General features: G+C 51.9%; 1 protein-coding gene across 1 annotated transcript in view; it reads right to left on the bottom strand.

The window, feature by feature from the left end:
• Window positions 1-11,569: 11,569 nt before the first annotated feature.
• Window positions 11,570-14,062, bottom strand: part of SWAP70 (switching B cell complex subunit SWAP70) — a 78,489-nt gene continuing 75,996 nt past the window's right edge. Inside the window, exons 11-12 of the mRNA XM_036860829.1 lie at window positions 13,152-13,248; window positions 11,570-12,786 (exon numbers count right to left, since the gene is read on the bottom strand). Of these exons, the coding sequence (XP_036716724.1) occupies window positions 12,680-12,786; window positions 13,152-13,248 (204 nt within the window). The 3' untranslated portion in view covers window positions 11,570-12,679. The remainder of the gene's footprint in view (window positions 12,787-13,151; window positions 13,249-14,062) is intronic.

Raw genomic sequence — 14,062 nt, 5'->3', positions numbered from 1 at the left:
CGGCACACAGAAGCAATGCTGAGGTGCAAACAGGCACATAACCAGTCACTTGATAAAAACTTGAGGAAGGAAGGAGCAAGAGTAGCTGAGAGGACGACTGCTGGGCCACGAGGAGGAAAACCAAGCCAGGCGGGAGAGGAGTGAGTGAAGGCACCAAAGAGCAGAAGCGACCAGACCAACCGCTGCTCAAGACACGGGGAGAAGCCGCAGTCCCAACCTTCGTGAGGCCCGGACGTCAGTGAGGTCTGCAAGGCACCCAGGTCACAATCATCCCCTGCCCCTTTCCTGATGACGTGCGGCAGGGGGGCGGGTTGTTCCTTGGAACCAAAATAGCCTTGACTTCCAACCACCCACCCATCCACCCCCTACTCCTAGCCTCCCAATCATCCAGACATCTCATAATTTGTCTACAAATCAAACAGTCCATGGGCCCCTCCATCCCTATAAGCATCCATCAGCCTAACGTCCACGAATCCACCCGTCAGCCCATAACCAACGATCTCTTCATACATCAGCCTTTCAAAACACACATGGTAGAGCAGGGCCAGGTTATGAAAGGGTCTTGGGCGCGAGGCTAAGGCAATCCAACTTTACTGCTAAATAGGGGGGAGCTATGGAAGCGGAAAGCTATGGAGCTTTTGAGCGGAAAAGTTATATAATCAGGTCTGTATTTTAGAAAAATAATGCTGCCAGCGGTGAACAAGATGGACGAGAGGGGGTAGTCTTAAGGCAGGAAGATCAGTTGGGGTAATACTGTAATATTCTGGATGATGAAATAGGGCAGAGGCATAGCCGCTAGAGAAAGGAAGAGTCAAGCTGCAGACGGGGAACGGCCCTGCAAGCAGGCCTGCCCAGATGGGGGACCATCTAAGAGGCCTTGGTTGGGCACCCACCAGAGAGACCCAGGCACCGTGCTCGCCCCGCCCTCAAGAGGGGCTGTGCCTCCTGCACATTTGGCCCAAGACATCCAGGAGAGGTAGTTCCCAGGGGCCCAACCCAGAAGTGGTCCTTTCTGGGCCCATCTGCAGAACCGTGTGCCCTACAGCTCAAGCCGCTGACATTTGAGTACACAGTCACCCACCAGCTCTAGTCTCACACTTCAGCCCTGGCTGTGGAAAGCTGGGGCCTCTTCTCTGTTAATTTTCTCCAACTCCTCAGAGGCTGGGCCTCAGGCCCAGTGAAGTCACGGTCTGGGAGGCAGCCCTGGCTCCCTGCCCGCCCACGGAGGCTATATTTGGAGCAAGACAACTCCCTGCAGACACAGACTCGGGACCCACCCTGCAGCACTGCCCCAACCGATTTTACCGAGTTTACAGGAGTTTCCAAGCAGTGTGGGTGTCACTCACATCTTCACGTGTTTGTTCATTTACTCATTTGTTCACTCATTTATCCATTCCACAAATATTTATTGATCCCCTGGCACGATGTAGCAGGGTGCATGGCGGCACGTACGCGTACACGCATACATATGGGTACCTGCGTCTAAATAGGGAAGGCAGAACATACTCTCGGTGCCCTCCCTCAGGGTTCAACAGCTCTGGTGACTCAGAATCAGGTGCATGCGGCGTCTGCGGGCACCTGTGTGCATGTGCGTGCAGGCACGTGCTATCGGAGGAGGAGCTACGACTCAGCCACACGGCGTCTGCACATACCTGTGTGGATGTGTCTGTGTGTGCGGGCGGGGCGGAGCGGAGGCTCCGGCCCCCAGGGGGTGAGGGAAGTGGTGGGGACTGACTCAGCTGCATACGGTGACTGAGCGCCCGCAGGCCAGCTATGACTTTATGGCCTTGCTCACTTGCCAAGCCAAACAGTCAGTGCTGGGTGCAAATATCCTATACAGAGGAAGAGAAGGTCCTGAGCAGGAGAGACTGAGCAGCCTCGATGCAACCCCATTTGCCCCGGGGCGCCCCACCTGCCCCTCCGCCGCAGGTACAGGGCCCCCCATCTGGAGGCTCGGCGGTCATGCCCCCCACTGACTCTCCAGCACCCTCACCCACCAGTCCCAGGTTGGCGCACGTCGCGTACCAGTGGCCCAGAGGGGCGGGGCTGCCAGCCCAATCCATTTTCCCACCACACAAAAACCCTTCTGTTTCCACCATGATTGCATCTTTCTCCAACACCCGAGCCCAGTCGTGGCTTAGCAAGCGCGATCGGGAAGCTCTTCTGACCGCTGGGGCTCCAGACCCACTGCCTGGGCTGCTGCCCTGCCCCTGCCTGCACCCCCATCTCCTCATCTGTGTCCCTCGCCCTATCTGTGCCCGCTGTCTCTCCTTATCTGTCCCAGGGTCTATCTTTGTCTCTTCTCCAGGCAGGCTGTCTGCAGCGGAGGCTTCACAAAAGCAGAGGTGCTGACAGGGAGGGGGTGTGGGGAGGACACTCCGTGTCCTTTCTTGAGCCTTATTGGGAAAAGCGCAGTTGCTGCTCAGGGCGCAGGCTGGAATTTCGCCCTGGATGACCTTGCTCAGTTTGCTGGGGCCTCCCTGGGGACAGCCGGGGTCAGGCCAGGCAGGAAACAGGCCCCTGCTTGTTGGCTGCTCCGCCTCCCTCCTCACCCACTCTCACCCCTGCCGGCAGCCTCCAGCCAAGCGCGTCCACACAGGGCAGAGGGCTGCCCCCTTTCCGAGGCGCCTCCAGAAACGGGGCCCCGGGCTGTGTGCCCCGGGGGGCGGGGGAGGGGCGAGGCGTGATCCACATGCCTCCGGGCGCCAGCAGGGCCCTCCTTAGGCCCCCAAGAGGAAATCCCCAGGGGCTGAGCAGGAACGGGGGCTCCCACCCTTGCCCCACGTGGCCCCCAGGCCGGCCTGAACCTGCCCGCACACGCACGTGCTGGGAATGGCTGGGAGCGGCCCTGGAGTCGGGACACCTGGGTTTTGCCCCAGATCCCTCGTGACCTGTGTCCCCTTGGGCAACTGCCTAACTCTCTGCGTCTCACCTTCCTCATCGGTAAAATAGGAAAGCAGCGCCAAGCTTCTGGGTTGTTGAGGATAAAATGAGCTGAAGGCAGGGCTCGCTCCCGGTGGGGCCTGCGCCTGGGGGCTTCCTCCACCCTGGGCCCCCGCCCCGCCCCCGCCGGACGCCTGGCCCGAGCCCCCGGGAGCCGCGGAGCGGAGCGCCTGGTCCAGGCGAGACCCGGGTCCGCGGCACACGCCTGCCCCCTGGCGGCCCCGCGGGTCCCCGCGCCCCGCACGTGGGCTTTTCCCCACAAAGCGGGGACCTTTCCCTGCCTCCGGGCCGGGGCCGCTCGAGGACCTGGTCCGCTCGAGGACCTGGTCCGGTGGCTCTGGGTGTGGGATTGTCTTTGCGGGGCGGGTTAGAGCGCAGGATTTCGTTCTCTGCATCCCTGTCCATTTTCCACATTGTGTGGGTATTACCTTGTGATAAGAAAAAATCTTACAAACATTACTGCTTTTTTTAAATCACATGGAGCCTGTCCAGCCAAGGGAATTCTGGAAGTTCTGGGTTTTCTAGCGTTTCCATTGGCATGAAGTCTCCCAGGGTTGGCTGGAAGAAAGGAAACTAGGACTTGCATCATTGGAGTTGATGGTCCACCCTCCACGTATGCTGGGATTAACTTTCTTTAAGAAGAAAGGGAAACTGTCCCCAACCTCAGGATAGGGTGGGGTAAAAGCCACCAATGAGAGGAGAGTTGTAGGGCGGGTCAATCAAGCTCTGATGGTGCCCAGGGGGACTGTATTGGGAACATATTTGAGACCAAGGATTCATTTCAGAAAGGGGCTATTAACAAGCCAACATTTACGAGGAGGCTGCCTGCCCTTCCCAAGCACTGGGCTTGCCTTTGGGAGAGTTCATCAGAGCTGAAGCGCCGGTGGGAGCCATACCCCACTGTTGTTGAGGGGGAATCAGCAAGAACGCTGGGTGAGGCCCCAGAAGGTACGGTGGAGAACAGCTCTGGCCACCACAGAGAAAAGCTGAAGTGGCCACAAGGAAGACACAAGATCTCTGAGGGGAAAGCAGAGCCTGGGGGTCCTTGGGGGTCTCCGGGGAGGCGGCCATCCCAGGCCCTTGAGATCCACTTTGCAGCCTGCTGGGGCCCTCCAAGCGGCTGGTGTGAATGGGCAAGTGGGAGCCTGGCTGGGAGGAGCCTTCACTCTAGGCCCTCGCTTATTCACTCAGAAGTGACACTTGCCCATGGAAGTGTAGCCCCCATGACTGACCTACCTCAGTCACCTGTGGGATTTCCTCAGAGCTTGCCAGTCTGCCGACAAAATCCCCATTAGGGGACCTGCCCTGGCCAAGATGGAAACCCCTCACCACAAGACTCTAACGAAATGCACTGAGACAACACATCAGCAGGGAGTGTGTCTCTGCGAAGTGGAGAAACCTGAGCCGGTTATGCACTCCCTCACCGATGAGGGACAGATGTGCCTCCATGTGTGACACCCTTAGAAGGACACATTCCCTCTGAGAATGCAGACTCTGAACCCAGCTCACCCAAGGTGACACCGCAAGGTAGAACCATGAGTAGGACCCAGGTCTGCGTCACTCTGAAATCCAGGTTCTTTCCAACTCAGTACTTTTGAAAGCCAAGCACTGACCAGTTAGAATCTCAGGCTGTGAGGGCAGCCACTGTAGAAAGAAGCCATTCATGCTGTCCCTTTATCTTACAGCTAATTGTGCTGTGAGGAGAACAGGGCCTTGGGACTTGGGGATGAAATCTTCTACCTTTTTTGGATTCCCTGCATGTCCCTTGTGAACAAATATTTCAGGCACAAATGCCCTCCACATGGGAACAGAGCCCAGTTCAGCAGCGTTGGGCAGGGCGTGGGGGGGTAGGGCCTGGGCTCCGGAGGGGGCTGCGGGACAGGTGAGCACGGAGGTGACCGCAGTCTTGGCACCCCTGAAACCAGCCTGTGGGCTTACAGTGCATCTTCCCAGGGGAACCAGCCCAGGATGGTCCTGGCTGACCCATAGGAGGGGTAGAGACTTTGAGAGCAGAGGAGAGAAGACATGGAAAATAGGACCCCAAGGGAGGCTGCTCTCAGAGACCCATCGTGTGAGAGAGTGGCCAAGACATTGCAGGAGAAAAACCCAGAGCTCGCCTCCTCTCACGAGCACACCAAAATTACAATTATCTGCAGGACAACCATCGGTGAAAAAGACCGGAACCTACCATAAAAGATCTTCTACAACTAAAGACATAAAGAAGTGTTGCCAGGGGCTTCCCTGGTGGCGCAGTGGTTAAGAATCTGCCTGCCAATGCAGGGGACACGGGTTCGAGCCCTGGTCCAGGAAGATCCCACATGCCGCGGAGCAACTAAGCCCGTGTGCCACAACTACTTAGCCTGCACTCTAGAGCCCACGCGCCACAGCTACTGAGCCCACGCGCCACAACTATTGAAGCCCGTGTGCCTAGAGCCCGTGCTCCGCAACGAGGGGCCACCTCAATGAGAAGCCTGCGCACCACAACGAAGAGCAGCCCCCGCTCACTGCAACTAGAGAAAGCCCGCGGGCAGCAACAAAGACCCAACGCTGCCAAAAATAAATAAATAAATCTTTTTTTTTTTTTTTTAATTTTTTTATTTATTTATTTTTGGCTGCGTTGGGTCTTCGTTTCTGTGCGAGGGCTTTCTCTAGTTGTGGCAAGCGGGGACCACTCTTCATCGCGGTGCGCGGGCCTCTCACTGTCGCGGCCTCTCTTGTTGCAGAGCACAGGCTCCACACGCGCAGGCTCAGTAGTTGTGGCTCACGGGCCTAGTTGCTCCGCGGCGTGTGGGATCTTCCCAGACCAGGGCTGGAACCCGTGTCCCCTGCATTAGCAGGCAGATTCTCAACCACTGCGCCACCAGGGAAGCCCAATAAATCTATTTTAAATAAATAAATAAATAAAAAGAAATGTTGCCAGAGCTGCTCCAAGTCTTTGCTCAAAACCCATCAACACCCACCTTTAGCAGGGGTGTCTCTGCTCACAGCCTACCAACGCCCCCCATACCCTTTAGCAGGAGTGAACATAAATCTTTAAGTTAAAGGGTCCAGAGATGAGAAATGAAATTACTCACACACAAAAAAGAAAAACCAGCAAAAGTGGATATTTAAGTCTATAATCTAAAAGCTCTCCTCATTTAATCCTACTCTGCCAGAATCTGGTAAAAAAAAAAAATAAACCACGGTGTTAACTTATACCATCCGTTCAATTTGCTCTATCTTCTGGGCTTCAGCAAAGAAACACTGATGGCAAATTTAAAATGTGACTAGCTCCTAATTTACCGCCTCTGTAGAGCTTCTATGTTTCAACCAACTGATTCTAGGCTTTTATTCTGTTAAGAATATATTTTAATGATATACCTAGTTGTGTTGTATCTGTCAAGGATTTTATTTTGGTGACATTTCAAAAGATTAGTTTTTAATCAGCCTCTGGTAAAACTCTACATTACTGAATAAGAAAAGCAGATTTTTAATGGTTTTAAAAAAAAAGAAAAAAGAAAAACCCAGATAGAACCGGCCGGGGCCAAGATGGCGATGAATCTGACCCCCAACAGAACCCAAGTCTCATTATACATTGATTTTACTACATTAGCATATTAAATAACACACCTACCAGCAGCCAAGACCAGATATTAAGGACCAAAAAAGGATAAAAAGGGGATGGGACCCCACTCCCTCAGAAAAAGCCCTCCCCTTCCCCCGCAGACTAATGCATATGCTTCCACATAGTAAGCCTCGCTCCTCCTCCCTTTGTCTTTACTCTTTAAAATTAAGTCCCTCCCGCCAGGTGGGAGAAGTTGATGTTAGTTCCTGCTTCTCCATTCTCTGGCCACTGGGTAAGCTTACGCTATGTCAATTTCAGCTTTGGTTTCATTATCGGCCGCTTGAACCCGAAAGGAAAAAGAACTCTACCCCACCAAGGCAGAGAGCCTCAGCTGGGCTAAAGGGCCCAAGTAGGGTCCATACGACTTAATTCGGTAACAGAAAGAACCAAAACAAGACAGGTAGGAGGGACAGACTCGCAATATAATCAAAACCTATTATCCCGGGGTGGGCGACCCTCAGACTGGAGAATAATTATACTGCAGAGGTCCTTCCACAGGAGTGAGTTCTGAGCCCCACGTCAGGCCCCCAGCCCAGGCGGGGGTCCAGTACCAGGAAGACGACCTCCGGAGCATTTGGCTTTGAAGGCCAGTGGGGCTTAACTGCAGGAGCCCCTCAAGACGGGGGTAAATAGAGACTCCACTCTTAGAGGGCGCACACAAAATCCCACGCACACCTGGGCAAAAGCAGGAATTTGATAGAAGCCTGGGCCAGACCTACCTGCTGGTCTTGGAGAGTCTCCCGGAGAGGCAGGGGGCATGGCTGTGTCTCACCCTGGGGACAAAGTCACTGGCAGCAGCTTTTCTTAGGAGCTGCTTCTGCTGCGTGGACGCCGGAGCTGGTGGACGCCGGAACTGACGGGCGCCATTTTAAAAATCTTCCTCCAGCTCATTAGCCCAACAGCCTGCAGGTGCCGGCGCTGGGACGCCTCAGGCCAAGCAACCAACTGGGCAAGGACACAGCCCCAGCCTTCTGCAGACAGGCTGCCTAAAGACTAAAGAGCCCACAGCTGCCTTTAGACGCAGCCCTAGACAAGGCCCTGCCCACCAGAGGGCCAATACCCAGCTCTACCCACCAGGGGGCAGAAAACTACAGTTCCCCAACTGGGGCCTGGCTGGCCCTGTCCACTTGTCCACTCGTCTGTTCGTCCTGTTGCAGACGAACGCAACCTTCGGGACACCCTGAACCTTATACCCAGGTGTGTCAGGAACCACCCCCTGCCCAGCAAATGATCTAAAGCAAGCTCCAGGATCCCTGGGCCCTGCAGCCAGACTCCAGGAAACAGCTCTGCCTGCCCATAGTCCGGCACTAACCCCAGGCCCTGGCTTCACCTGCCAGTGGGTGGGCAACAGACCCAGAGTCTTCGGGACCCTGACTCTGCCCACCAGTGAGCCAGCACTAGCCCTGGGGGCTCCTAGGGATGAAGGAACAAGACAAAACCCCAGAAGAACTAAGTGGAGGTAGGCAATTTACCCGAAAAAAAGAGTTCAGAGTAATGATCCTAGAGATGATCAAAGAACTCAGGAGGAGAATGGATGCACAGAGCGAGAAATTAGAAGCTTTTAATAGAGTTAGAAAATATAAAGAACAACCAGAGATGAAGAATACAATAACTGAAATGAAAAATACACTAGAAGGAATCAATAGTAGACTCAGTGATACAGAGGAACGGATCAGTGAGCTGGAAGACAAGAGTAGTGGAAATCACTGCTACAGAAAAAAAGAATGAAAAGAAATGAGGACAGTCTAGGAGATCTCTGGGACAACATCAAATGCACTAATATTCACATTATAGAGGTCCCAGAAGGAGAAGAGGAGAAAAAGGGCCTGAGAAAATATTTGAAGAGATAATAGCTGAAAACTTCCCTAACCTGGGAAAGAAAACATTCACCCAAGTCCAGGAGGCGCAGACAGTCCCATACAGGATGAACCCAAAGAGGAACACACCAAGACACATTGTAATTAAGAGACCCATTGTGGGCTGCTGGTCAAAGCAGAGAGTGTTGGTTAAGGGGAAGAGGCTGGGTGATACGGGACAGGAAATGAGAGATTCAGTTGGGGAAGAAGGGCAGGCTGCGGGGCTCAGGGCTGAACAGAATGGGGGTTGCTAGACAAAGCTTCCCTCTCCCACTCATCACGTCCCGCTGGCCCTCAGCCGGGCCCTGAGGACTGCTGTTGAGGAGGTGGGCATAAACAGTGAGGAAGGCCTTCATTCCTGTGGGTGCACAGCCCTGAGAGGCAGTGTGCTGCATCTTACGTGGTAGAGGTGGAAAAGGAATCTGAGGGTAGCCCTGGATGGAACTTAGCGTCCACCACAGATTCACCCACTACCCAAGGCCAAAGACTCAGCAACCTCAGAAAGGTCAATGGAAGCTGAGCACAGGACTAGGAGGGGTCAGGGCCACTCCTCCACAGAGGGGTGAAGCAGGGACACGCAACCGGCTGCGTGATGGGAGATAGAAAAAACTGAGATTAAAAACGTGTGACATCAACTGTATGTAAAGGACCCAGCAGGGGGCAGGTGCTGTCATGAACCACATCCTGGAAGAGGGGCAGCTGTTCCTGGGTAGATTTGGCCCATCCCCTTCCAGGTCCTTCTCTGCAAAGTTGAGGGCTTTGGACCAGCTGACCCCTAGGGACTAGTCAGTCCAGCATTCTAGAGGCACTAGTTACAAAGAGCAAACTACAAATCTTGAGTGTAAAGTTGATATAGTTTACTTATGTAACCGCTACCCATTTCCAGCATCCCAGAAGGTGCACTTGTTTCCAGTCAATAACCACCCTTCCCACCCCCAGCTAACCACAATTCTGACTTCAAAATCCACAGATTAGCTCTGCCGGTTCTGGAAATCAATATAAATGGAATCAAACAGTATTTTCTCTGTTTGGCTTCTTTGCTCAACATAATGTCTGTGAGATTCATGCATGTTGCTGCATCTCTCAGCGACACTATTTTGAAATAAAGCATCGTATCCTTGGTCTGAATATACCACATTCATTGATCTGTTCTCTGCTGATGAGCACTTTGGTTGTTGCTGGTTTGGGTCATCCTGAATGAAGCTGCTGTGAACCTCCTCGCAGGGTCTTCTTGTGGACACGTGCCTCATTTCCCTTGGGGGAACCGCTGGCCCATAGCGTAGGTGTTGTCTTTAGCTTGAGTAGATATCACCATATGGCTTCCTAAAGTTGAGGGGTGACTTTTACAGGTCTCAAAATGAATATAAAAATACGGAAGGAAGTAGAGGGAGAGCAAGAGGAAAGAAACAGATAGACCTTAAAGTATTCCCAAGACTGATTCTTTCAGTAAATGTTGAGCCCCTACCATGAAATGGTAACAGCTGGGCCGCGCCTCTTCCCCACTTCCCGTGGCCTGGCGTCACCTGATCCCTGCTCCACTAGGGCAGCTATGCCTTGCTGGCACAACCCTGAAGGCACGACAGAGGCTTTGCCAAGTGGAACACGCACCAGTGCTCTGTGAGGTACATCACCAGCCAGGCCATAAATCTGAACACTCATCCCTCACCAGCTGCTGAATGGTTCCGACAGCCCCTCCCCGTGCTTAGCCACTCACATGAAGAAATCAAGGTCATGGCAGCTTTACATTTCACGCCTCAGCAACCTGCATCCCAGGGAGACTTTAAAGCATATCCAAAGCATTCCCTTTGCACCTATGCCGAAAAGGCATTTACAGAGTTCCTGAAGCACAACGCCCCGCACGGGGTGAGCCAAGGCTCCCGCCCTCTGCTCTCTGCCTGCTCACAGAGCACACGGCCACTCTCCTCCCACAAGTGCCCCATTTATACCAAAGAGGTCAACTCCTGGTGCTCCTCCTGGGGAAACCCTGACTCCAAGAGACTGTTGTGCTCCGAACCTAGATCTTGCCTTTCTGCAGAGAAGGTTTTCTCAACCTCAGCACGAGTCACATCTTAGGCCAGGTAAGTCTTTGTTACAGGGACCGTCCCGTGAACTGTAGGATGTTTAGCAGCATCTCTGGCCTCTACCCTGTAGATGCCAGTAACAAACCCAGTAGTGACAACTAAAATGTCTCCAGACACTGTTCCTCCAGACTTCCGCTTGGGGGGTTGGGGGGGTATCATCTCTGGTTGAGAACCACTGCAGTAGAGAAAGAAGTTAGGGACTTCCCTGGTGGTCCAGTGGTAAAGAATCTGCCTTCCAATGCAGGGGACGCGGGTTCGACCCCTGGTCAGGGAACTATGATCCCACATACCGCAGGGCAACTAAGCCCGTGCGCCACAACTACTGAGCTCACGCGCCTCAACTAGAGAGCCTGTGTGCCGCAAACTACAGGGCCCACGCGCTCTGGAGCCCGCGTGCCACAACTACAGAGCTCACGCACCCTGGAGCCTGTGCACCACAACTAGAGAAGAGAAAAAACCCGCATGCTACAACTAGACAGAAGCCCGCGAGCCGCATCTAGCAAGGAGCCGGAGCACAACGAAGATCCCGCGTGCTGCAACTAAGACCTGACGCAGCCAAAAAAAAAAAAAAAAAAAAAAAAAGTTATAAAAACACCAACCCGTGTGTTCTCTCCTCTAGAAGGAAACGATCAGTTTTCCAAGACACAATCAAGCTGGACTGAGTGGGCCTGCTTAATCCACAAGAGGCATTTTAATCTTGGCAACTGTGTAAAACCAAAATAAAAAAAACCACACTGTTTACTCTGGTAAAACTGAAAGAAAAACTGAGAGGCATAAAAAGAAAATTCGGGAAAGCAGAGGTAAGAGGATTTGGAGGGCACAGCAACAATGAGGGAGAAATCATCTTTGTAAGTTCCCGTTTGTGAGCTGACACATCCACCACGGTTTCCCACATCAGTGACTCAAATGCCAAACTTGAGGCCATAGCTAACTTCGTGATAGCACTGGTTTGGGGGCTCCAAACTGCAAACCCAGTGTTTTCAGGAAGTGTCCCTAAATCCAAGTTCATCTCATTATGTGAAAACATGCACACATATACACAACCTTACCCTCCTGTCCTATCAAATCAGACAGCTGAAAATGTATGCTCTTCTGGTAGTTTTTATTTTCTTACTGATTCCATTTTACTAAAACAAACAAAAACCATACAAAACACTTTTAATATATCTTAGAAAATTAGCAAAAAAATTAAGAAAGTTCAGCATATTACATTGTACAATATTTAGGTAAGAATGTTTGAAAATTATAAATATTTTGTTCCCTCTCAACATAGCACATCACAAAAATACATTTTAAAACTTTTTTCATGAATGATTCCTAGAAATGATCATATCCCTATTTATCAAGGAAAAGGTCTGATTAGGACAAGCATTCACGGACACCTGAAATGTTCTGTACAGTAACTACAAAAGTAAAACCAAGGGGTCTGCCAGCACTTGGACAGTTGAAACCATTTTAAATATTAGGAGGAATTCAGTTAGTATCAAAACATCATTCCAAATGGGATTTACTTAGTTCATCTCTGTGCTGCCCTTGACTCATAAGTATCTATCTCAGCCAAAGCATTGTTTGAAAGACTTCTGCCTCCTCGAGATAGCACCGCTGGGGCCAGGATGCCAACCGGTCACACTGCATGAACCTGCACAACCAGAGACACGGACGACAACCGCTTGGTCAGAGCAAGGACCACATGCGGGAGAAACGCCTTCTCCAGTAGAGCAGCCGTGGTCACAGGCAGTCCACAACAACCGCGGGCCACGGCGAGCAGACTGGCCCATCTAGTTTAGGAACAAGCACTCGGAGGAGGAAGAACAATGGCCCGGCCCGCAGAGGTTCTGATAGCCGGTGAGCTGAGCGCCACCCGCCGCCAGCCACACGCCGCGGGTCGACGAGGGCGCCACTGCGCGGTCCGTGCACGGGCTCCGCCGACAACCTGAGGGAGCTAACGGGGACTTTCAGAAGCTGCAGTTTTCAGAGAAAGGGTAAATAAAGAGCTTGACGATGCTGACTTTTTTTTTTCTTTTCAGGTAAGCCCTTCTTTACAGGCAGATAGGTAAGAAGGCTTCCTTAGTATACTGACCCCACAGGAGGCGTTGAAAGAAGAGGAGTTAGAAGCAGCAAAGCCAGGTCCTTTTGTCTTTAGCGTAAAGCTTTCCAGTTATACTCAGAACCTACATAACTGACATGACTTCTGCTCACTCCGTGGCCTTCTTTCCTTTCCAGCTCTTCTCTCTCTCTTCAAGTTCTGCCTGGGTGAAAGCTGCAGGGCCCCAGTTAGTGATCAGGTGAGGGTTTTTTGAACCTAAGAGACAAACATGCATTAAACACAGGAAGTCTTATATTCTTCAATTAACATTATCATTTTTCCACAGACAAAAGAGTAACTTTTCTACTTTATTTCTTCTCTGAGGAACATCCATAAAGGTTATACCAGCCAAAACAACTAGAAGATGTATACAAAAGGGATTAACCAGGCCTTCTTATCTATCAGAGGGCAAGTGATTATTCAAGAGAAATTTACTGTAAACAGCTGGGTTTCTGTATATTTGGGCTGAGGAAGTTTGTTTTTTGTTTTTGGGGGTATTCTTTTTTAGCACAATTCAAGTACACAAATAAAACAGAAAAATAAATTGACTAAATATCTGATTACTTCAAAGAGTGTGTTACCTGGCTCTATCAATCGAATTAATCCTTCATGCTGGGCCACTTTGTCCTTCCAGCTCTTGGTCTTGTTAGTTGCCATCTCCAGCTTCTTTTTAACTCCCTGGAACAAAAGCAGATTTTAGACTAGGCAAACACACAGGTAGTTTAAGAGTCAAATAACGATGATTAGGCACTTACTATACACTAGTGGATTATCTCATTAAATCGTCACAGCCATAAGAAGCACGAAATATTATTATCCCATTTTACAGATGTGGAAACTAGGATTCAGAGCAGTTAAGTAACCTGCCCGAGGTCACACAGCGGACCTAATTTGCACTAATTATAGATGAATATATAAGATCCTTGTGTGCCAGTTACGGCTTACTGCCTCTGGGCTCCAAATGCACCCTTCGCTGTCTTGCCTGTGCTGTTAGGCTAACGCTCCCTCGCCAGCTGGCACCACTTAAGCTTTGTTAGTGGAGGGGCTGGCGGGACACTGGAGGAGGCTCCACTGGGCTCTGCTCAGCAGCTCCTGCGGCAAGTGGGACGCCCATGGTGCTCACGCCAGTGGGTTTTAGCGGCACCTCCGCTGTGGGCAGCTTCCACCAGCGCCCCAGAGGGTGGCTTCCCAGTCTCAGCGCCTCGCTGAGCTTTTCTGCCACCCAGTGGGCGAAGGCCATGCCCTCTCCAAGAAGGACTGGATCACAGCACTGGGCTAACGGGGCAAAGAGGATGTGTTCCTCCCCTGGGTGCTCTGCCTCAGCCCTAGAGGCAGGGGCTGCTTCCTGTGTCTGCCCTTCCTGCAGCTCAGAGTTTTCTTTGCTGCTCAGGAGGTAATCCCCTGTTAGAGTTAATAGTTGTTTATCTTAAACCTTCCCTGTTCATATTGCCGAGTAGTTTCAGTCTCTTGATGGGACTCCAACTGTTACGCC

The sequence above is a fragment of the Balaenoptera musculus genome, chromosome 8, assembly GCF_009873245.2.
Source record: "Balaenoptera musculus isolate JJ_BM4_2016_0621 chromosome 8, mBalMus1.pri.v3, whole genome shotgun sequence".
NCBI classification, from domain to species: domain Eukaryota; kingdom Metazoa; phylum Chordata; class Mammalia; order Artiodactyla; family Balaenopteridae; genus Balaenoptera; species Balaenoptera musculus.
Note: the sequence above shows the minus strand (reverse complement) of the source record. Positions and strands in the feature narration are given on the sequence as shown.